Below are 22,346 nucleotides of genomic sequence, written 5' to 3' on the forward strand. Positions count from 1 at the left end.
GCAGGTCCCTCTCCTCCTCGTCTGAGCATCATCAGCTCTTTGAATCGACGTGCGTGTCCAGCTGACCTTCACTCTCACACGGAGAAACTCGAAACCATCGATGGCCGACAGTGACTGCAAGGAACTGTATGGATATGTGCCCACACACACACACACATACAAAAGGAGATATGTGCACACACACACACACTCAGTACACATATACAAGGAGTGTAACACACATGCACACACACACACAAAAGGAGGGACGTGCATACACACACCCACAAACACACACTTACCACACGTGCAGTACATGTACATAAGGAGTATCACACACACCCTGACACACACAAGGAAGGCTGCACGTACACGCGCACACACACAAGAACGTGCACACCGATCTATACATGCACACATTACACTTTAATTCCTACAAGGCAGCAGTGACTAAAACACACAGCTGATAAAAGATGGCGTGGGATGTGTATGGTGTGTGTGTGTGTGTGTGTGTAAATGCATGCTACAACATCATAGCCATAACAAAAACCAGCATGATCACCGTGTACCTATTTGACCTTTGTGGTACAGCTGGTTTGCCGTTATGTTTCCAACCACACGGCAATATATGTTTACACACACACACACATACACACACACACACAGTCTTGAAGGAATAATGCACCGTTTCCCTAACTAAGTTACGTAATACTAGCGGCAGCAGTGTTTTCCAGGCTGTGACCTGCCAGACTCAAGGAGGCTGTTTCATATCTGTCAAAGGAGACTTACTCCATTTTATTCTACTCCATTCTACTATATTCTATTTACCCTATCTTATTCTCAATGCTATCCCATCCTATCCTATCCAGTTTTATCCATTTTCTACGCTATCTTGCTCGCCGCTGTCCGGTCCTGCCGTAACGTTACTCTGCTTTATTCAACTGTTTTCCGTCCTCTTCTGTTTCTACAAGATAAATAAGATATATGTCACTAAACTCTGCCTTCTTTACTAAAATCCACAGACGTTAAACAAACTAACGTCTCCGTTTCCGAAGTTACTGCTGACAGAAAACAATGAACCGCTAAAGCCGAGCCCCTACTTAGCCGTTAAGTCGTGTTTTTCGCTCTGTGTTTTGGTTTGAAATACACGGTAAACAGACGTTACTTACCGGTTTAAGTCTCGTGATTAAATATCCATTTAGAGGAAAGACAACTGTTGTGATGCAGGCGTTAGTTAGCTGCTGCTCACTCCCTCTCTCTCACAGTCGCTGCAGTGACGGGTCCCGCCTCCTCCGTGGCACGCCGCTGACGTCATCGCGTAACGTACGTAAACCCTGCCCAGTTTAGTAGTTCCCTCTCCTCTCTCTCTCTCTCTCTCTCTCTCTGTCAATTCAGTTACTTTATATTGGCATGGCTGTTTATCAAAAACAATATCGCCAAAGTAAGCTGTATACAAAAATGTAAATTAAAACCTACAAATAACAATTTAATATTGAGATTGTATAAATGTTGGTTTGAAAACATGTAGGCTACAGCAATATCACATAATCGTCAATATTTATAATGAAGATGTTATGGGATAAAAACAATTAAAAAATGGAGAATATGTAATTATGTAAATAATTCAAAAGGCAGTAAAGGTATATAAGACAATGTAGTAATTTTGTTTGTGTGCATACAAAAATTACATACTATGTGCAATATGAGTGTCATGTATGTACGTTGTTTTATTATCTATATGTGTTTTAACTTTTCTTTATGTGCACTTTTATCTTAGTATCTATGTTTATTATGTGAAGTGTGTTGAGACCCCCGTTGGTGATAATGCACTTTAGATAAATCTGAAAAAAAGTTACATAGAGCCTATTTGATTTGATTGATTTTGTTTAATCAAATTATCTGTAAAATGCTGTGCATATAAATAAATGCAATGGATTGATTCTTGTCATGACTGCAGGCTTTTCATTGTACTAACTTGAAAAGTCCTTTGATAAACCGGTTCTACTATTTCTACTACAACAACAACAACAACTATTACTGCAAGTACTACTACTACTACTACTGCTACCTTTAGAGAACTACTAAAACAACTCAACCAATACTACTACAACTGCTATAAATGCTACTACTACTACTACTACTACTACTATGTGATATTACTACTATTACTACTACTACTACTACTACTACTACTACTACTACTGCTACTAATAATAATAATAATAATGAGTTTGACTTTAATTATGTGGGGTTTTTTTCTTTCCAAATGTGTTCTTACTTCAACATCCCTTTGATAGATGTGGTACTCTACTCATGGCAGGTGCATCTGTTTCCTCCAATAGGACCCACAGTAAAAATGGCCGTGTGTCGCCATCATGTGGAAAATATTTATAACTGCAGGTTTTTTCCACAGGTGTGTTTGAGGTTCTAACTTGAAGATCCAGCTTGACACAAATCCTCCTGGGTGTTATTGACCACAAGCTAAAAGTGTCCACATCTAATATGATTGACTTTTACATTTACTTATATAGAGTCTAGATTTAGTTTCAATAAACAACAACAACACAGTCAAGCAGTGTTCTGTATTAACTCTGGACTTACCTGATATTGAGGACAGTGACTCCACTTGGGCTCCACCCAGTAGGCAAGGCACAGAGGTGAAGTGACAAGCAGGTTAAGCAACCAGAACCGCATTGCAGCACATATAGAAACCAGTAAAGACTGCTGACAGGGAAGAGCACTCTGTTTTTATTTACTCAAACAAACTTAATATGATTTTTTAAAGTTAAGCTGCCTTTTATTGCTTTTAACATGGATTGGAGTAAAGGAGTTGGCATTGAGCAAACAAACGCCACATTTTCAGGCCTGTATTAGGTCTATTATTGATTTTATTTTGCTGAAGCTGAACAAAAAACTTTTCTAATGTTTCGGGACTCATATTCTCAGTGTTTTATGTCTCACACTGCAAACACCTGAGACCTAGGGCTGACCCGTGGACATGAGGAGCTTTATTTTATCTGGACCGGGGATGGGGAGAGCAGCTTTTGGCGTGCTTCTGCTCCTCTCGCTCTTCTGCGTCGGAGGGAAATGTGAGATTCAGTCGTCGAACCCCTCGCCGCCGGCCGAGCCCCCGCAGGCGGTCAAGCCTCTCCAGGATCAGCCGCAGGCCTTCCCCAACGAGGAGAAGGCCAACATGCCGGTGTTCACCATGGATTACCCCCGCATCCAGGTCCCCTTCGAGTTCACTCTGTGGGTGCTGCTGGCCTCCTTCGCCAAAATTGGTACGTTTGCGTTAACCGTAAATCTGTGATTATTCATTATGGGATGTGACAGGAGGTCTGAGTGTGTGTATGTGTGTGTGTGAAGTGCATGATGGGAAGATGTTAATTTGGCAGGATGGGGTTAGAGGCCAAAACAAGAGTCCAGAGTCTTTTCGTTGATTTTCTTCTTCTCTTCTCTCTATTCCCTCTTTCTCTTCTCTTCTTCCCCCTCCTCCTCTTCTCTTTCCTTTCTTCTCCTTTCCTCTTTTATTCTCCTCTTTTCCATTTTCCACTCCTTTCCTCTCCTCATCTCTTCTTCCCTCTCCTCTTTCCTTTCTTCTACTTTCGTCTTTTCTTTTCTTTTCTATTTTCCTCTCCTCCTCCTTTTCTTTTCCTTTCCTCTTCCATTTCCCTCTCTGCTCATTTTCTCTTCTCTCCTCCTCTTCTTCCCTCTCCCTCCTCTCCTTTCCACTTTTCTATTTTCCTCTCCTCCTCTCCTCTTTCCTTCCATAATTTCTATTTACCTTTCTTCTCCTTTCCTACTTTCTTCTCCTCTTTTCTATTTCCATCTTCTCTCGTCTCCTTTTTATCCATGGTCATTCCTTTCTTCTCCCTTTTTCTCCTTTCCTCTCCTCCTCTTTCTATGTTCCTCCCCTACTCTTTCTATTTTCATCTCCTCTCCTCTCCTCTCCTCTCCTCTCCTCTCCTCTCCTCTCCTCTCCTCTCCTCCTCCAACAGGTTTCCACGTTTACCACAAAATCACCATCTGGATCCCGGAGTCGTGCCTCCTGATCTCCATCGGCCTGATCGTCGGAGCCATCATGCACTCGGTGAAGGAGGAGCCTCCCGCCGTCCTGGACACCAACGTCTTCTTCCTCTACATGCTCCCGCCCATCGTCCTCGACAACGGCTACTTCATGCCCACGCGGCCGTTCTTCGAGAACGTGGGCACGGTGCTGTGGTACGCCGTGGTGGGAACTCTGTGGAACAGCATCGGCATCGGCCTCTCCCTCTTCGCCATCTGCCAGTTCGAGGTGTTCGGGGTTCAAGATATCAACCTGCAGGTCAGTTGTTTATCGTCCCGGGTTAAAACGGTTCGAGAGAATGCGTTGTAATCGAAAGGTCAAAGGTTCAAGTCCTGCAAAAGCCAAAGTGTGTCCATTGGTAGTTATGTTTCCTGCTTAAGAGACTTTGAACAAGGCACGAAAACCCCTTACTTTTAGCTCAACGGGTCGACCCATCTTAAAAAAAATGTACTCATGGTACTGTAAGGCCCTTCGGATCAAAGTCTCCACCAAATGGCAGACAAAATCACTCTGGATAAAAGATTCACCTACATGTAAATGTCTGAAGTGTCACATTAAAAATGAGCTGTATTGGAGAATAACCCCAATAATAAAATATGACACCAAGAGCCAGTCAGAAAGCAAAGTAACTTGATTTTCTGCCTTTGTCACATATAGAAGGATGTGAAAGCGCTCCATATGTCGAGAAATCGATTAAATCTCAATCGTTTTTGTCCCCAAAGTAATGGTTTACATCTATATTGATCAGTAAAAGTAATGGATTGGATTGTTACTTGATAATAGTAGCTATTTAAACTTAGAAACTGATATCGGTCCACTTGATAGAACAAGAAAGAATGATTTATAGAGGTCAAATAAAAACTCAGTCTTTCCATTCCTCTTTCTTTCTTTCTACCATCCATCCATCCATCGGTTCATTTGCAGGAGAACTTGCTGTTTGCTGCCATCATCTCGGCTGTGGACCCTGTAGCTGTGCTGAACGTGTTTGAGGACATTGGAGTCAATGAGCAGCTGTATATAGTCATATTTGGAGAAGGACTTTTCAATGATGCCGTCACTGTGGTGAGTAGCGGGGCTGTGTGTGTGTGTGTGTGTGTGTGTCATACACCTAGTCGTACAATACTAAATGCTGAAATGCTGAAATACTCCCTTATGATATATGATACTGCAAGTTCTATAAAGGATGATGATAAATTGCTTGATAAATGGGAGGCAGGGTGGTGCAGAGAGTTTGGAGGTCGTCCTTCAACCGGAGGATCTGGGTTCAAGCCCTCATGTCTGCAAGTATCCGTCCTGCTGAAGTCTGATCTGCATGTGGAGGGGGAAAAGAGAAGAGTTCAAGCTGTACAAAGCAATTTCGCACACTGGCAGCAAAAGATAACTTCTAATTCTAAATACCCACAAAATATGTAACATGACATCAGTAAACTATGTACTCCTCTGACCTAAATTTCCTCTTAGTGGCTTTTAAGGGTGGAGGGGTTGAAGGAGTTCACCGACAACAGTGAAAAGCTAAACAAACGTTCAACACAAGTCATCGGTGTGAATGGCATGGCTGGGTGTGAGGTAGAAACATCCAGAGTAGATCTCAGTCCAGTTTGTCCGGTTCCCCCGAGCTGAAAGGAAGTGGCGGCTAAAATAAACCTGACTTTGCTGCGGCCGGGTTTCACTCGTGAGGCAAGTTTCACTCACAAATAACTGGCGGTGATTCCCTCCAACACCCTCCTCTTTCCAATTTCTGAAAAAGAAATTGATGTTGGAATTATAACACTAAATTTCAGCCAAAAAACAACAACCAGAAATGATACTTTTTTTCAGCAACATTGTGCAGGCACAGTTTGTACCACAGAGCAGAATTGGCTTGAACTGACTTAATGAAAGAAGACAAATCATGAATAAATAAAAACTTTGACCAGGTGGTAAGTGGCCTAATATGTAATGATTTGGATACATAAATAGATAAATGTATATTAATATAAGCAAATAAATTTCTCCTTTCAAAACAGCATTTCTGATCAATCATTTAAGATCATTTTTTACAGTAATAGGTAATGTATTACAGTTTGACAGCAAACCAACACCTCCTGAAGGGATAAACAGTTTCAACAGCAGTCGGATTAGATCAGATGCCTGGGATTGTTAACTCTAGTCTAACCTGCTCCATGTGGAGGCCAAACAGGTTTACAGTTGTGGGTGTGTGTGTGTGTGTGTGTGTGTGTGTTATTTAGTAAGAGAGAGAGAGAGAATACAACCATAAGTATGACATTACAGTAAATATATCCTGATGTAAACACTGTACGCAGCCTCTAACCTTTATGTATTTTATGTCGGTTTAATTTTAATTCCTGTTTGACAAAGCTCATTATTATTTCCCCCTACCTCCTTCATTCTCTCTCTCTCTCTCTCTCTCTCTCTCTCTGTCTCTCTCCCTCCCTCTCCCCAGGTGCTCTACAACATGTTCACCTTCGTGGCCGACATGCCCGCCGTCGAGTCCACCGACGTGTTCCTGGGCGTGGCCAGGTTTTTCGTGGTCGGGGTGGGCGGCCTCCTGTTCGGCTTCCTGTTCGGCTTCGTGGCGGCCTTCACCACCCGCTTCACCTCCAACGTCCGCCAGATCGAGCCCCTCTTCGTCTTCATGTACAGCTACCTGGCCTACTTGGTGGCCGAGCTGTTCGCCATATCCAGCATCATGGCGTGAGTGGAGGCTTAACACAGACAACTCTACAAGGCTGAAAAAGGAATTATGTATAAAAAGCTGCTTCCCCGGGTATCAGAATTCATATTAACATGGGGAGCTTAAATGGGCTAATCACCAGATGGTCACTGGTTCAAATCCCAAAATGCTCTCCTCTATACTGTCAAGGTGAACTTGCTCAGCGGCCAACTGACCTTATTCCCACAGTGGCCATTTTGAACTTCGTAACAGTCAGGGTGGTAAAGTCTACCCAAAAGATTGATAGCCTATATATATAAGATAAGATGAGATAAGATAAGATAAGATGAGATAAGATAAGATAAGATATCACTTTGTTAATCCCCTTGGGGAAATTCGGGTGCCGCAGCAGCAACTGGCAGAACAGTACCAGGGAAGAATAAGTACAGAAAATAATAAAAAGAGGTAATAAGATTAAAAAAATAAAGGTAATAGAGACAGTGCAAAAATGCAAATAAATGCAAACAATAATAGTAAATACGGTCAGGAGTTCAGTTATTAGTGCCGGTCAGGGGAAGGGGGGAATATAAAACAAATGTAACTTCAACAAATTGATGAGATAATAATAATAATAATCTTTATTTGTATAGCGCTTTTCAAAACAAAGTTACAAAGTGCTTTACAATAGATAGATAGACCTAACAAAGTGCTTTACAATAGATAGATAGACCTAACAGGTATAAATAAGCTCGCATTCTCAAGAACAACTGCTTGAATTTAGCAGGGAACTTGTTAGCTAGTAGCTAGCTACCAAGGCTAGATGCTGGTAGCTATAAAGGACCAAATATACTACCTTAAAATGTGTTCCAATATGTTTTTCAGTGGGGAATCTGTGAAATGATAAATGTCTGATGTGTGACTCGGTACACAACAGCTGGGCTGTACTTGTTCTTCCAGGCAGAGTTTCCTACCCTGAGTGTGACATAAGTTCAAAATGGCCACTGTGGGCATAAGGTCTATAGTAGAAGACTGGGGTTGTAGTTCCCTAATGTGTTAACTGTCAGATAAGATACAGGCCGCATGCTCAGTCACCTTTCCCTGGACAAATAAATGTTAAAAATCATATTCAGTCAAAACAAATCACAATAAACCCACAAACCAGGAGTGGGTTCAACTTACATTCAATTCAGGCAGTGGATTTTTCGGATTTTCTCCTAAATCCAAATGCTGAAAAACTTTTGAGAGAAAAGTTGACAAAAAGTTAGACTTTCTGTGAGAAAAGTTGTCATATCAAACCTCTCAGGAAATAACTGTGACTGAGTGCTGTGCCATAAGCAAGAGGGAAGCGAGAGAATTTGAAAAGCAGCTGCAGCTCCTCGGTTTGATCCCCGACGCTGGGGTGGGGGTGGGGGTGGAGGGGGATATTCCTGTTGAGACCTGGCAACATGGAGGGTGACTTGTATTATACTGTGCCCACCATCACTTGAAGTGCCCCTGAGCATTTTAGTTGTTTTCAGCTTAGTTTATTTCCACAAATGATGAGACTGTCAGGGAGAAAAGGAGTAGAAAAGAAATGCAAACTGTCAAGGTGAGACAGAACACCCAGAGGGGCTCAGGCTCACGACAAAAGAGAAAAGTATAAAAGGAAGAATTAAGCTGAGAAACACAGAAATGTCATTAAAACTCAACAAGGAGAGTGGAAAGGAAAATGGTACAGAGCAACAAAACATATTAAATAACAAGTCAAGGCAAATGAAGCAAGACAAAATGTCATTCCACACGAAATGATGAAATCCCCACCTCCTCATCTGCCTCCAGAGACAGAAATATGTTTGATTTCGTATGGGTATGCAAGAATTTCTAAAACGTATTTGGTACTGGCCCATCAAAGGGCTGCTGGAAGGGTGACAGCAGTATTAGTATGTAGTATATAAGGGAAAACCAAAGGATAATAATACTCTACCACAGTGATTCTCAACCTTTTTCATATCCAGCACCCCTAATTTAGTCCACATTAGAGCCTCGGACCCCCATTTGATGAGATTTTGTCTCTCAAACCCAAATCTGAGAATATTTCTATTGTCAGATATCATTTTGCCCAGAATCCCATCACTATCTGTGTTGTAGGTAGAGAGATAACAACTAGGATAAAAGTGAAACTCATTCTTCTACATTCTCGAGTTGTGTTAACATCTTGTAAATGAAATAATGCTGAAGTTTAACAATTCATCAATTTGCTGGGGACCCCCTGGAAGCCCCTCAAGGACCCCCGGTGGTCCCCGGACCCCATGTTGAGAAACACTGCTCTACCAGACCTGGAGTAGGTATAGCGCGGGACATATCCGATGGAAAAGCTCTTAACACACACACTCCTCTCCTCCTCCCACAGCATTATAATGTGTGCCATCACCATGAAGTACTACGTGGAGGAGAACGTATCCCAGAGATCCTGCACCACCATCCGCCATGTGGTGAAGATGCTGGCCACCATCTCAGAGACCCTCATCTTCTTCTTCCTGGGCGTCGTCACCATAACAACCGACCACGAGTGGAACTGGGCCTACATCCTGTTTACACTGCTGTTTGCCTTCATCTGGAGAGGACTGGGTGAGAGTCGGGGGGTGGGGTGATGTACACAGGAGTGTGTGTGTGTGTGTGTGTGTGGTTGTATGTTATGGTAGAGTGCAAATCCCATTGGAGACACCCATGCTAATAATAAGGTAGTTCAGATAAATGTGTCTTCTACTCCTTCTTCTTCTCCTCCTCCTCCTCCTTCTTCTTCTTCTTCTTCTTCTTCTTCTTCTTCTTCCAAATAGCTCAATGGGTAAAGCAGGGAACTAAAATTACATGCGATAAGGTTTCAGTGCCTGCAGATTGAAGTTTTACAAATATTTCTTAGAGGCAGAGCTGCTCTGGAGGCAGAAATAATCTCATTGGTTGAGTTAAACCTCAGTTTCTTTTAACCTCAAATATTTGCTATGTTCCTCTTCTTCTTCTTCTCCTAATCTCCTCTCCCTTTCTTCCAGGCGTTCTGGTGCTGACCCAGATCGTCAACCCGTTCCGTACCATCCAGTTCAACTTCAAGGACCAGTTTGGCCTGGCCTACGGAGGCCTGCGAGGGGCCATCTGCTTCGCCCTGGTCTTCACCTTGCCCGACAACATCAACAGAAGGAACCTGTTTGTCACCGCCTCCATCGCCATCATCATATTCACCGTCTTCATACAGGTGAGTAGTTTGGCTGGGCAGTTAGTCTTATGTCTCATGGTGGCAGGTGCTTATTGTTTGAAGTACCGCAGACTTACTTTGCCGCTGCCAAAACTTAAAAATGCCAAAAACAAGATAAAAAAAAAACGTCAATTTACTTAGTTAAGATGCTAAAATTAAAACTTCGTTAATGAAATCATGTCACTGCCAGTTTCAGTTCTTGATTGATCTTTTGGTCTAGTCAAAACTCATAACAGCATCCAGACGACACAATGCAAATGATGAAACTTGAACTGATCTAAGTATGTCAAATCGACTTCTGAAGAAGACTTTAAAACTCACTTTTTTACATAATTTCATGCAGTTGTTTCTATACCGAACTGTCAGTTTCCATCACTATCTATTCCCTATACCAGTTAATTTAGTTTATGTGGTATCTTAAAGTAGAATAGATTAAGACAGAATCGGCATCAGCTTGTCACTGACACTGACTGAACTGAACTGCATTGAATCATTATTTGTTTTTGGCTAAACTGGCTTTGTCACACTGCTTTGCCTTTTAAACAGTCAAATACAAACACACTCGTCCCTTCTCTATGGAATCAAATATTTATTTTTTTCTATGAACTCTCCAGGGCATCAGCATCCGTCCCATAGTAGAGTATATCAACATCAGAAGGACCAACAAAGATCTGCACACCATCAACACTGAGGTTCACACCAGGGTATTTATCACATTTTCCACTTTCCTTTTCTCTCATTTTCACTTATTAATTTGTTTCATACAACTATGGATTTCATAGACACCGTGTTCATGTTGTTGTGATAGTTTCAGTTTTCTCTTCTTCACCAATTGATGTTACACAGTTCAGATGCTGGAAACATGATTTCTAACCTGACCTGACAATCAATAGAAACTTTAAATGATCCCCTGAGGGGAAACGTGTTAAAGGCACTGCTGGGATTTGAACCCAGGATCTCCTGTTTACTAGACAGGCGCTTTAACCAACTAAGCCACAGCGCCGCTGGCAGACTCTGTTCTCTGACTCCTGCTGTAGCCGCTGACTGTCTGCCTGTCTCTTCCAGGTGATGGAGCATGTGGTTTCTGGCATTGAGGATCTGTGTGGACAGTGGAGCCACTACTACTGGAAAGACAAGTAGGAACTGTGTTGATATCTGTAGCTAAATATGTACTTTAAAGTTATTCAATTCAGACAAGAGAATACTACTGGATTAAACAAAACATGAAATATCAGATAATAGTGTTTTCTATCTATCTGCATATTTGTATGGTTACATACTTGTTTTACTTATTTGCTTGCCCATTTAGTCAGTTAGCCAATTAGTTAGTTATGCATGTTTTGTTAATTTTATCGAACGACAAATTAATAAAGCAATTTTTATTGCTATAATGTATTGATTTCAGATATTTTAATTTGGAATGGCAAGTTTTCATTGATGGAATTGAATGGCCTCTCTGTCTGTATCTCTCTTTCTCTCTCCTTACTCCCCTCTTTTTCTTTGTCACTGTCAATCAAACAAACCCAGACTAACACACCCAGACATTTTTATTGATTTCATATATTTTAATTTGGAATGGCAAGTTTTCATTGAATTTTCGTTGGAATTGAATTATCTCTCCATCTCCTTCTCTCTCCCTACCTCCCTTTCTTTCTCTCCGTCTCTGTCTTCCTCATGTAAATAAATGGATCCCTTCCTACAGATCCTGACTAATCCGCTGTGATTTACTCACTAATTCACATTAACCATGCATTAAGAACACACATCACGATATAACCTCCGTTTCTCTCTCTGTGTATCAGGTTTAAGAAATTCAACGATCGTGTCTTGAGGCGGATCCTGATCCGGGACAGCAGGGCCGAGTCCAGCATCGTGGCTCTGTACAAGAAACTGGAGCTGCAGAACGCCATCGAGCTGCTGGACACGCCCATGGGAGACATCAGCGCAGCGCCATCTATCGTCTCTCTACAGTAAGTTCTACAGATTGGTCTTTATATTCTTATTTTTTATTATTAAAGCTGCACCAGGCAAATTTGCCCGTTGGCGGCTCCAAATGGCAGCAAGAGGAAACCGTTTGAAAACTGTTGAAAACTTCAGTACCCAGAAATCCTGCGCAGTGAGGTCAGTGAACGTCACACAGCTCGCTCATGTTTACCAACCTCGCTGGTCTGTGATGCTTTATACCAAAGAAACCAAAGACTCAACTTTTTCCCATCTACTTAAACAATAGGTTAAGATTTGTTTTCCCTCCACCTGGTCCACCTGTTTCTTTTCTCCTCAGCACTACACATTTTAAGACGTTACACCTGTGTCTACTCTGTACTGGTCCTCAAACTTCTATACATTGATTAGTCCATTTTCTTTACATTTGGAAAGAAAAGAACTGTTTATTGTCTATTTTGTTCTTGAATAGGACTCGATTTCCTCTGGTCTCCGTCTTGACTTGGTCTTGACCTCGTTTGGACTCGGTCTGGACTTGAACTCAATTGGACTTGGTCTTAGAATTGACTTGGACTCGACTAAGGTGGTCTTGACTAAAGTCCTGCCGACTCCAGCATTTCATTTGGGCAAAAAGGGAAAATCTACAGCATCTCAATTAGTGAGGATAGTACTTCTCTGTTGCAGCCCCACTTTGTGACTTAGGCTGATAAGACGGATGTATTTTAACATAAAACTCTAGCCTAGAGCAGTTTAAGCTTTGTCCTGGAATATTAAAATGTTCTAGTTTAGGTATCACTAACATTTTAGAGATTTACCTAATGGTCTTTAGGCTTAGGACACATGCTGGACACATGAAAAGTCTTTAAGCAAGACACTGAACCCCTACCTGCTCACTAAACGCATAAAACGTTAATGCAAAATGTAATTCAGTCATGGCTGATTGAGACCATCTACCACCAGATGGAAATCTCCATCCTAATTGCAGCACATATCTGAATAGTAACAGCGAGGCATGAGATGGCACTGCTATCTCCTATTCACTGTTCACTGCTCTCAACTCCTGCCAGCGATGAGAGGAAGGCCGCCTCCAGACCCAAGACCAAGTTCCTGGCTGCCGATGTGAGAAAAATGCACGACATCCTGTCAAAGAACATGTACAAGATCCGACAGAAGGTAACAGACTCCACGCTGCAAAAAAATACCCTTATCAACATGGGATTTAACCATGTCTTCAATCCTATTTTCATTTAAGACAAGTAGAAAAACTGCCAGAGGGATGAGAAGTGAGTTTTCTTGAACCAAGTGACAATATGTGGAAATATGGAATACGGTATCACTTTATTTCAAGAAAATGACTCTTTTTCAGAAGCAAGATAAATTACCTCACCCCATTGTTAGCCCGTTTTGAGAAAAAATAAAGATTCAACAATAGATTAAATGAGTTGTTCAGATGAATATTTTTTACACTGCATACATTCTCACTGAATAAATAACAAAGCAGATGGTTGGGAAAAGAAACAGTGCCTGGTAAATTGGAGCAAGCTGCCAGAGGAAATAGGAAACCAAACTGTACTTTGAGGATACAACTGAAATCTCTCTTTTTTTTCCCAACTTAAATCTTATTATGCTGCAATATGGTTTCCGAACTTTTCTGAACCTTAAAGAGAAACAATGGGCAAGTTTTTCCCTTATTATGACTGTTTTTTGTTTTTTTTGGTCGTTTTTTTCACAGAACTTTGTAACTTTGTTAAGAAAAGTGCTGCACAAATATCTTTATCAGTCTTAGTGGCTGTAATAATGTCTATAATATATAATGTATGTCTCTTTATGTTGTCCAGACGATGGCCTACACCAACAAACACAGTCTGCCCGACAACAGCCGAGCCAGGGAGATTCTGATTCGCCGACACCCGAGCATCAGACGCAGCATTCGCGCCGCAAGTTTCCGTGACCCGGTGGGTGACTTTTTAAAGAGCGAGAAAAATGTTTTTGGAGGAATAGTTCCTCCTTGACAATAGATGAACAATATTTCTAGAAAGGTGCTTGGTAAAGAAAGGAAAGCCTCTAATCAGGGGTTTCTAGCAGTCCTGAGATCCTAATGGGTGATAGGGGTTTTTGCCATGGTCGCGACAAAATTGTGGAATAGCCCTCCCCAAAGCCATCGAAATTTTAAAAACTCATCTTACAACTATTTTTATTCATTGGCCTTTCACTGTGTCTGACATTTTCTTTTATGCTCTATTGCTCCTATTTCCTTTATGTCTTTAGTTTGCTCTGTGCCTTGTTTTGTAACCCCCCTATTTTGTTGAGCACTTTGGTATAAACTGGTTTTGTGTTTTAAAACGCCATATAAATAAAGTTGACCTGATTTCACTTGGTACTCTCTCGTACCCGCCTGACCTGACCTTTCCTTCCCCCAGACTGTACCCAGGTCTCAGAAGTACTTCTCCCTGCAGCCTGGTGGGAGCCTGGAGGCTGCTTTCCCCATCAGAAGACGAAGTCATGGTGAGTTTATTTTCATTTAACTTGTTTTGTTATATTAATAAAACGTAAAGAGATGAGAAATAAAAACACGTGCACAAGTGAAATAAAAAAGGGCCTTCTAAAAAAACATCTAACCTCGAAAGAAACAATAATCAGACAATTAAATCATGATGGCATGCAAAAAAACACTCTGTTCACGCGCTGGTGGGAAAGTCGGCTGCTAAACAGCGTTGCTTTCACATGCTATTCTGTCGGGAAAATCAAACCCAGACGACAAACAGTAAACAAACATGGACGTCCTGCAGCTTGACAAGCTTCATTTAAACAAATGTTAGTTATAATAGTCTGGCTAACTACAAACAAGAAAGTGGACAATCTTACTTTTCTTATGCACTTTATTTTGTTTTTTTTAACCAAAGGAATCTAGTTCAACTCCTCTCATACTTTTGCAGTGCAGGGTAAACTAACCTAGCCTAACCTAACTTAAACTAAAGTACTTGTCTCGTGTTAGGTGGTAGTGGTGAGGTGGACCGTCTCTCGGCTCGGCTCCAGTCCTCCTCCATCCCGTCGGCCCGCTCCTCGTCCCGCTCCCTGGTTCCTCTGCGGAGGCTCGACACCCTCAGGGAGGCGACGGGTCCAGGGGAGCAGCCTGGCGCCGCTGCCCGCCCACGCTCACCATCCCCTGGGATAGACATTGTGGATGAGGGGGGCTCTGGAGGTCTTGGAGGTTCGAGCTTCAGAGGCAGGAAAGGTCCGGTCCCGACCCCGAGGAGGCGCCACTCAGATCGGGTAGATGAAGACAAAGACCTGGAGGGGTCTGGAGAGGCAGGAGAGGGGGAGGAGGCGGTGCGTCCTCCCCAGCTACCGCCGCCTCGAGGCTGGGTGCCTGAGGACCAGGGTCCCAGGGAAGACGGGGCAGGAAACCCCCTACTGAGACACTCCTCACTGGGGTCTCGAGGCTCACAGAGACCCTGACAGACTGTGTGTGCAGGAGTTCAATAAGCAAGCCAGTGTATTGGGAATCGGGCAGGTGGATGACACAACTGCAGACTGGAGTTTTAGTTGGACAAACATTTCTCAGAGGCAGAGCTGCTCTGGAGGAAGAAATAATCTGATTGGTTGAATCCTCAAAGACTCCTAGTTTTGGAGAGCGCTAGTTAACTAACTGGCAAACTTGAATGGCAAAGAAGAAACTCAGGTCAAAACATAAATACAAATGGCAATGACTTCTTTTTTCATTAATTCATGATGTTGAAGGTCAGCAGCTAGCTAACTATCTTACCTAGATAGCTATAGGCTAGTATGGCTAGTTTGAACTTGGAAGGTCAGCTAACTAACTAGCTAACAAAGATAGTTTGGCTAGATTATGTTTTTTCAGTTAGCAGCAGTGCGCTAGGCTTCATAATATTAGCTTCCTCCTCTCTTACCTCTTGTCTTTTTCACTGGGCCTCAGTCTAATGTTACTTAGCCAGAAAAACTGTGGTTCTTTGGCTCCGCCCACTGAGGTTTAACTCAACCAATCAGATTATTTCTGCCTCCAGAGCAGCTCTGCTTCTGAGAAATGTTTGTAGAACTAAAACTACAATCTGCGACACAGCTGGCCACACTACATGCAATGGCCGGTGGATAATGTTCTCTATTGGTGCACACACACACGCACACGCACACACACTCATTCCATTCCTACCATTCCTCCGTCTTTGTTCATGTCTCTGTCTCTATATCAGTTCTTATCTCTCTCTCTGTGTGTGTGTGTGTGTGTGTGTATTTGATTACATCTGTATTTTTATATAAAGATTTTATCCAGTGATTTGCATCTTTCACTAACTTTATATTACAGAAAAAGTATATATTTGTACAGTACAAAGATTGTTACCAGGGTGGTATAATCTGTAATTATGTTATTAATCACAATTTTACGCAGATAATTGGTCCTCAACTGACTTTAGAACCAACCTCCAGCCTCTGCCTGTTGAAATAAATTGTCCCAATCTCTACTTTGCATTGATTTCCAGTACTATCTTTGCCGAACCAAAACTGCAGCATATTGCTGCTGTCAGGAAAAAATCACCTAATTGATTTAACTGCAACTTTGGGGTTTTTCTTACTTTATGATTATATTTATAAGTTGAGTTTTCACACCAAATTAAAGTTTATATTCTAGCATTGCTAACAGGTATGAACCACAATTTAAACCTCATTTGGATGCAAGAATTCACACAAAAATCATATACGTCAACAAAGTCAGTGTTCCATTCATTGTCAATGGAGCAATGGAGCAAAATCCCAGTGACAGCTCAAATTAAAGGTTTTCTCTTTGATTTCTAGCTTTAGGAAAGAGCGGTGCAAGTTCAGAAACACTGACTGAACTGTCCTGAGTTAAAGATATAATATATGTGGATTCTAAAAATGGGTGGCATTCCCCTCTAAGATGTAAGGTAGGAGCTGTGGTTTCCTGCAGCAGGGTAATAACACTTCCACCCTGGTTTGGAAAAGTGTTTGTCTTGATTACGCTCGGCTTCCTCGCCTCTTGCTTTGCTGTAATTAAAGATGTTCCACCACGATTAGTAGGATTTCATTATTTACCGAAAATCACCACAGTATGAAATTAACAATTTTTATAATGGGGAACGAAACTAAAAAACAAACAAAAGTTATGATAAATGTGCAAATGGGGAATATTATGATTAGGGAAACTTACAAATATTGTGCAAATATGATGATAAATATGCCAATTAAAACTAGAGGAGAGCAGCGTAAGTTTAAATACAAACTGGATATCGCACGTAACACAGAGGTTTGTTGGGAAATGATGCAGAATGAAGTCTGCATGCTCACTCCCTGTTTTACCATGTTGCTTCTTTTCTTCAAATCTGGAAAAAATGAAATGGGAAAACGCCTTTCAAGGCAGCATAAAAACAAAGACATTTCAACATATACACATTTTTTCCAGCTTTCTTTGATTAGGAAAAGGGAGCAGGATGGATTAGCGACCTCATGGTTCAAGACACAGTCCTGTAATGGAAAAGTCAAAGGTTCAATTTTCCCATGTCATGTTGTGACATGGCCATAACAATTACCATAATAATCATCTTATATGACAACTTATATACACACACTCCCACACACACAACCTCTAGCTAAAACTTTTTTAGCTATACTTTTTTCAGTATATGTCCTTTTCTTCTCTGTAAACTATTTTACGACACACCTGTTCATTTAAAGTGCTTTATAAATAAACTTGACTTCAAGGCATCAAGATGAGAGGGTTAGACTGATATATCAGGCCGATATTGGGCTTTTTTAAATATCAGATATTGGCTAGTTAATATCGTCCACCTCTGAAATAATGGAGGTTCCTCTCTGACTACTGCTACATAAAAATAATCTGTAAAACCTGCGGAAAATTTTATTTGATTTGCACATTTTATGAATTCAGTTAATTGCTCAACAATGTTTGGTTCTTATTTTTTATTGATTCCACATTCTAAGGCAGCAGGGATAATTGTTTTTATTAATTCAGTAGTGTATCCCAGACATTCCCTGCCATTTAATCGGTGCAGTGAGTCACCCTGCTTTGAAAAGCTGCGAAATAACATAAAATAACTTAGTGAAGAAATTAGTATTGGTTTGAGTGGAGAGTTTTAGTGTCCCATGATGGTCTAAATGCTGTTTCAGAGGCTTTTGCACCCTGTAAAAGTAAATAAATTCTGGGGGAAACACTGAATAGTTGCACATTTTTGGCATAAGAATGGTCAAATTTAAAGATATTTTTAGATTTATTTCGGTATCGGCCTTTAAAAACCGATATCGGTCAAACCCTCATCAAAACATCACTTTTGAACTGCTGTGTATACAGTAATTGCACTGCCATAAAAAAATGATGTCTCACAGTTAATGACTCCATATATTGCGGATCAGCTGAAGCAATATAAATCCACAGATATAGAATATGAGCTGCAATTTGACCTAATATATATATAAAGTATTAAAGCTGCACATAAAGCAAATGGAAAATAAAAGGGTATGGAGCCAGCGAGGGTTTATAGGGTTAAAAGCTGCATGTGCCCAATGAAAGCGATCATACACTACAATAAATATGATTAGTGGTATGGAAAATGGCCGGTTCATAAAATATGTATCGTGGAGGCCTTGCATTTTTAATGGGAACAACAACTTACTGTAATGTATAACAACAAATCTGGGAAGAGGTGATGCAGATCCAACACATACACATACATACGGGTACGAAAGGCATTCATCAGCACTTCACATCCTGTCAGCAGCTGATGTACGAGCGGCGTGCGAGGCGTTTCATTATAAAGAGAGACATCCACCATTTGGAAAAAAGTCTCACTTATTCCTGCAGAATGATTGATAGCACAAAGTGAGAGCAATTTAAAGGATAGTTGATAAGTCCTTGGCTGACAAAACGTCAACACTTTCACATGCTGCATCCTCTTCATTTTAAAGCTGCAGCATGTTGCATTTTAAAAATCAATAAATCATTGCCGCGTTAATTTAGAGACATTAGTAAACAATTTCCGTGAACAAAAGAGACCATCATGGAGGAGGCTGTCAGGCTCTACTCTGCAGTTTACTTTGTGAGCCACCGGGTTGGATTTGGAGGGAGATCTGCTGCAAACATTGCACAAAAAACAAAGGAAAAACATATTGTACTATGGCAGTATGGGTAGAGCACGGGAAATGTGTGCAGTGGAAAAACCATATGGGATCTTACCTTTGTCATGTGGGGAAAATGTTATAAACTAGAAGGCACTGAACAATTCACCAACTTGCTGTTACACCCAAACACATCATTCTTATCACTTCAATTTTAAATTAAATTGATTTCTTGGCCCTGCAAACATACACTTAGGATTTACAATTAAGTCTCTATCTCTGTTAGTTTCATACAACAATAGTCATCTAACGGTGGAAATCACAGATTTGAATCACCACCAAAATCTAATCAACTGTTTCTTGGTCCAAGGCCAATCTGCCCACCAAATTACATGGAAATCAGTTAAGAGGTTTTTGACACATCCTGCTGACAGACAGGAATGAAAACATATCCTACTTAGCAGAGGTAAAAACTGACAATAAACTGAACTCCTGTCACCATAAGACAAAGAAGCACCAACATACACTAAGTGAACAGCATATACAGGTACACCTCTCTCTATTGTCTCCAGGCTCATAAAATCCCTTCTTTCCCTGTTTCCTCCTCTTCATCTACATCTCCACTTTATGACTGAAGTGGATTTGAAAGCTAAAAACAATAAGCGATCCTAGTTTTCAGCTGGATCCACCTGGTCAGGCTAATGTTACAGTTCCTGAACGTTCACAGGTTCGAGCCCGACACTGTCTTGTGTGAAATGTCTTCGATCCAAACACTGAACCCCTCTCTGCTCGCTGTAAGTCTCCCTGCATCGCAGCATCAGAGAAATGCCTAAGATGTAAAATGCTCAAACCAAAACCAAACGCCTGCAATATCACTGCCTCAAGGAAATTTGCATTCTGACCAAGAAGCGTCTCCATGTGGGAGGCTCTGGCAAACATCCTAGTTTACAAACTGTCTATCAGCCGCTCCTGTGGCATGATGCTCCATATGAGGCGGCATATGAAGAAAGCACCAGCTACACTAAGAGAAGAGAGAAGAGAGAGAGAGAGAGGACAGAGAGAGAGAGAGAGAGAGGAGAGGAGAGGGAGGGAGAGACTGCATTCAGACGTGGAGTTTAAATCATTTACTGGCAGAAAGAGAAACAGAGAGGCACAGAGAGAGAGAGAGAGACAGAGAGAGATAAAATCATCCTATATGTGCAAATGTGTTGCTGCTGGTGAAGCCGGGGTAATAAAGTGAAGCTGCGACACGGACGGACGAGGAGGACGATCTCAATCTCAGACTTACAGTAGCACTGCAGTCCAACAGTTCACAGCATCATCAGCATCAGCAAGAGTTTCTGCTTCGGTCAGCTCCGGAGTCGGAGGAAACTAAAACTGAGCCGCCGGGACCACAGCGAGAAGTCTACAACTATCTGTGAATCAGTGTTTAGCCGTTTTTATTTTATTTTTTTTATCAGAAAGGGATTCTAGTGAGAGCTTTGCATCCCTCAGCTCAGATAAAAAAGGGACGTTCTGCGAAAAAAACCCCGAGGAGCGAAGATGAACCAAACGGCGTCCGTGTCTCATCAGATCGAGTGTCAGCCGGTCAAGGATGGCAAGGTGGGACGGATTTCTGTTTTGTTTTGTTTTTTTCATCTTCAAAATGGCTTCGTTCTCACTCTCACTCTAATTCTTACTCACACTCGTTCTCATCGTTGCACCACTCTCATCTCAGCTGACTGACAGTATAGAAGGACAGCGTATGAATACTAAACAGTCGCCTAAGTTTTAATGTACTTTTACGCAGCCGGCCAGTTTGTTTCGCACTATATTCTGTCAGTACCGGGAGTGTAGTTGGAGCTAAAATCATAAAAGTGCTGTTTTTGTGATTGATTTTACATGAAGGGTTTGACTCCAAAATGCTGTATATATCCATTTTGAAAATACTAACTGCTGCCTGTAATTCCATAGTTAGTATTAGAGGAGTAATGTTGATTTCATAGTGGAAAGTGTTAGTTATTTTGTGATAAAAAGTCTTCAGCTGTCTGGTAACTTCAATAGTATTCCATTATGAGTTTCTTATGCCAGAAATCATATTCTAAGATAAGTGGCCGTTTTGTTTTTGAATTAAACTCGTCATATCTCTCTTTCATCCTCAAACTGCTTCATTCCCAAATTGCCTTTGTGTATTCTGTCAACACCGGTTGCAAAATTGCCCTTTTGACTCAGATAAGACAAGCAATTACAGCGAGTCTTTGAGCGCTGCGCTCCTTGCTGTTGTTTCGCCTGTAATGTCGGTGATCAAGCAGCGTAAACGGATCAGAGTCGCTGTGGATGCGAGCGCCGACTAAACGCCTGAAAGTGAATGTAAATGTAAATGCGAGTCGTGACTATCGGCACATTTCAGACACTGTGCTTGACTCTACAGCGTGGTGTGTGTGTGTGTGTGTGTGTGTGTGGGGTATGAGTGGTATGACATATAAAAGAAACCATGCTGTCAGTAGGGAGCACCGATACTGATACTGGGTATCAGTATTACAGCCTGATATCGGTATTAGCCGATATTAAACAATAATAAGATATCAGTATAAGAGAATTTCCTCAATACTGAAACCCAAAACTACATCCTGCAGACGGACCTGAGATGTTGGTGTTTTTTTTGAGGGAGAGATGTTGTTATAAACCTTTCCTTTGCATGGACAATTTCATTTTTCTTCTTCTTCCTCTCTCTTCTTTCGGTGTTTTATCATTTTAATATCCTAATAAATGAAGCTAAATGAAGCTATCCATCATGTTTGCCCATTGACAACAAATTAAAGGTCTAAATCTTTTAAGTGCTCATGGGAAAGCAATGGACTGAGAGCCTAAAGCAGGCGTTTATGTGATTTTGTTTTCCAAATCAGATATCCACCATTTGAAAAATGACTCATAATACAAGACTGAGACAAAGGAAATTAAAGTACATTGTACATTTGGAAGGATAGTAGGTGACTCAAGTCTGACAAAAATAATACTTTTACAACCTGGACCCTCTATATTTCAGTGATACGGAATGGCCAATCATTTTTTTTTAAATGTGGATCTACAGTATTCATAGTATTCCCATGATGTCACATGCATTTCCTACCAAGATGGCGCTTTACAATACACACAGCTCATTGGCTGCGTTTGTCATTTGTAATGAGCTGTTAATTTATTACAATCACCTGTTATTTTCCTACCAAGATGGCCGTGTGGTGATGTAACAGAATACTATGAATAGGTGGAGTACAGTATAAATGACCTCTTCATGTTTTGCAGCTGATTTCCACAGTAAAGTACAAGGCAGAGACACACTGGCAGAGCCCAGCGGAATAAAGGCTCCAACATTAAAGAACTTCATTATTGCTCAC

The 22,346-nt window shown here is 41.3% G+C and overlaps 3 protein-coding genes and 1 non-coding gene across 4 annotated transcripts in view; 2 read left to right on the forward strand and 2 right to left on the reverse strand.

The window, feature by feature from the left end:
- Nucleotides 1-2,783: 2,783 nt before the first annotated feature.
- LOC139914612 (sodium/hydrogen exchanger 2-like) lies at nucleotides 2,784-16,913 on the forward strand. The gene is made up of 13 exons (XM_071902974.2): nucleotides 2,784-3,260; nucleotides 3,978-4,303; nucleotides 4,970-5,107; nucleotides 6,489-6,739; nucleotides 9,088-9,305; nucleotides 9,725-9,924; nucleotides 10,539-10,628; nucleotides 10,990-11,060; nucleotides 11,727-11,894; nucleotides 12,933-13,038; nucleotides 13,704-13,820; nucleotides 14,286-14,370; nucleotides 14,861-16,913. Exons 1-13 carry the CDS (start codon nucleotides 2,978-2,980, stop codon nucleotides 15,322-15,324), a joined length of 2,517 nt encoding a protein of 838 aa, XP_071759075.2. The 5' UTR covers nucleotides 2,784-2,977; the 3' UTR covers nucleotides 15,325-16,913.
- trnat-agu (transfer RNA threonine (anticodon AGU)) lies at nucleotides 10,854-10,927 on the reverse strand. Its single transcript has one exon. It is a non-coding gene; the product is annotated as a tRNA-Thr (tRNA).
- The window catches only part of eed (embryonic ectoderm development), a 296,858-nt gene continuing 291,210 nt past the window's right edge, over nucleotides 16,699-22,346 (reverse strand). Inside the window, exon 13 of the mRNA XM_078290992.1 lies at nucleotides 16,699-16,713. The gene's annotated coding sequence lies outside the window, so the exon portion shown is untranslated. The remainder of the gene's footprint in view (nucleotides 16,714-22,346) is intronic.
- LOC139914618 (inactive dipeptidyl peptidase 10-like) overlaps nucleotides 20,515-22,346 on the forward strand; it is a 75,463-nt gene continuing 73,631 nt past the window's right edge. Inside the window, exon 1 of the mRNA XM_071902982.2 lies at nucleotides 20,515-20,574. Within this exon, the coding sequence (XP_071759083.1) occupies nucleotides 20,515-20,574 (60 nt within the window). The remainder of the gene's footprint in view (nucleotides 20,575-22,346) is intronic.

The sequence above is a fragment of the Centroberyx gerrardi genome, chromosome 21 (assembly GCF_048128805.1).
Source record: "Centroberyx gerrardi isolate f3 chromosome 21, fCenGer3.hap1.cur.20231027, whole genome shotgun sequence".
Classification (NCBI taxonomy): Eukaryota; Metazoa; Chordata; class Actinopteri; order Beryciformes; family Berycidae; genus Centroberyx; species Centroberyx gerrardi.

Coding starts and splice junctions, on each gene's coding strand:
- LOC139914612 (XM_071902974.2), top strand. CDS start 2,978: ATGAGGAGCTTTATTTTATCTGGACCGGGGATGGGGAGAGCAGCTTTT. Junction 11,061..11,726: donor CACTACTACTGGAAAGACAA/GTAGGAACTGTG, acceptor TCTGTGTATCAG/GTTTAAGAAATTCAACGATC. Junction 11,895..12,932: donor CCATCTATCGTCTCTCTACA/GTAAGTTCTACA, acceptor AACTCCTGCCAG/CGATGAGAGGAAGGCCGCCT.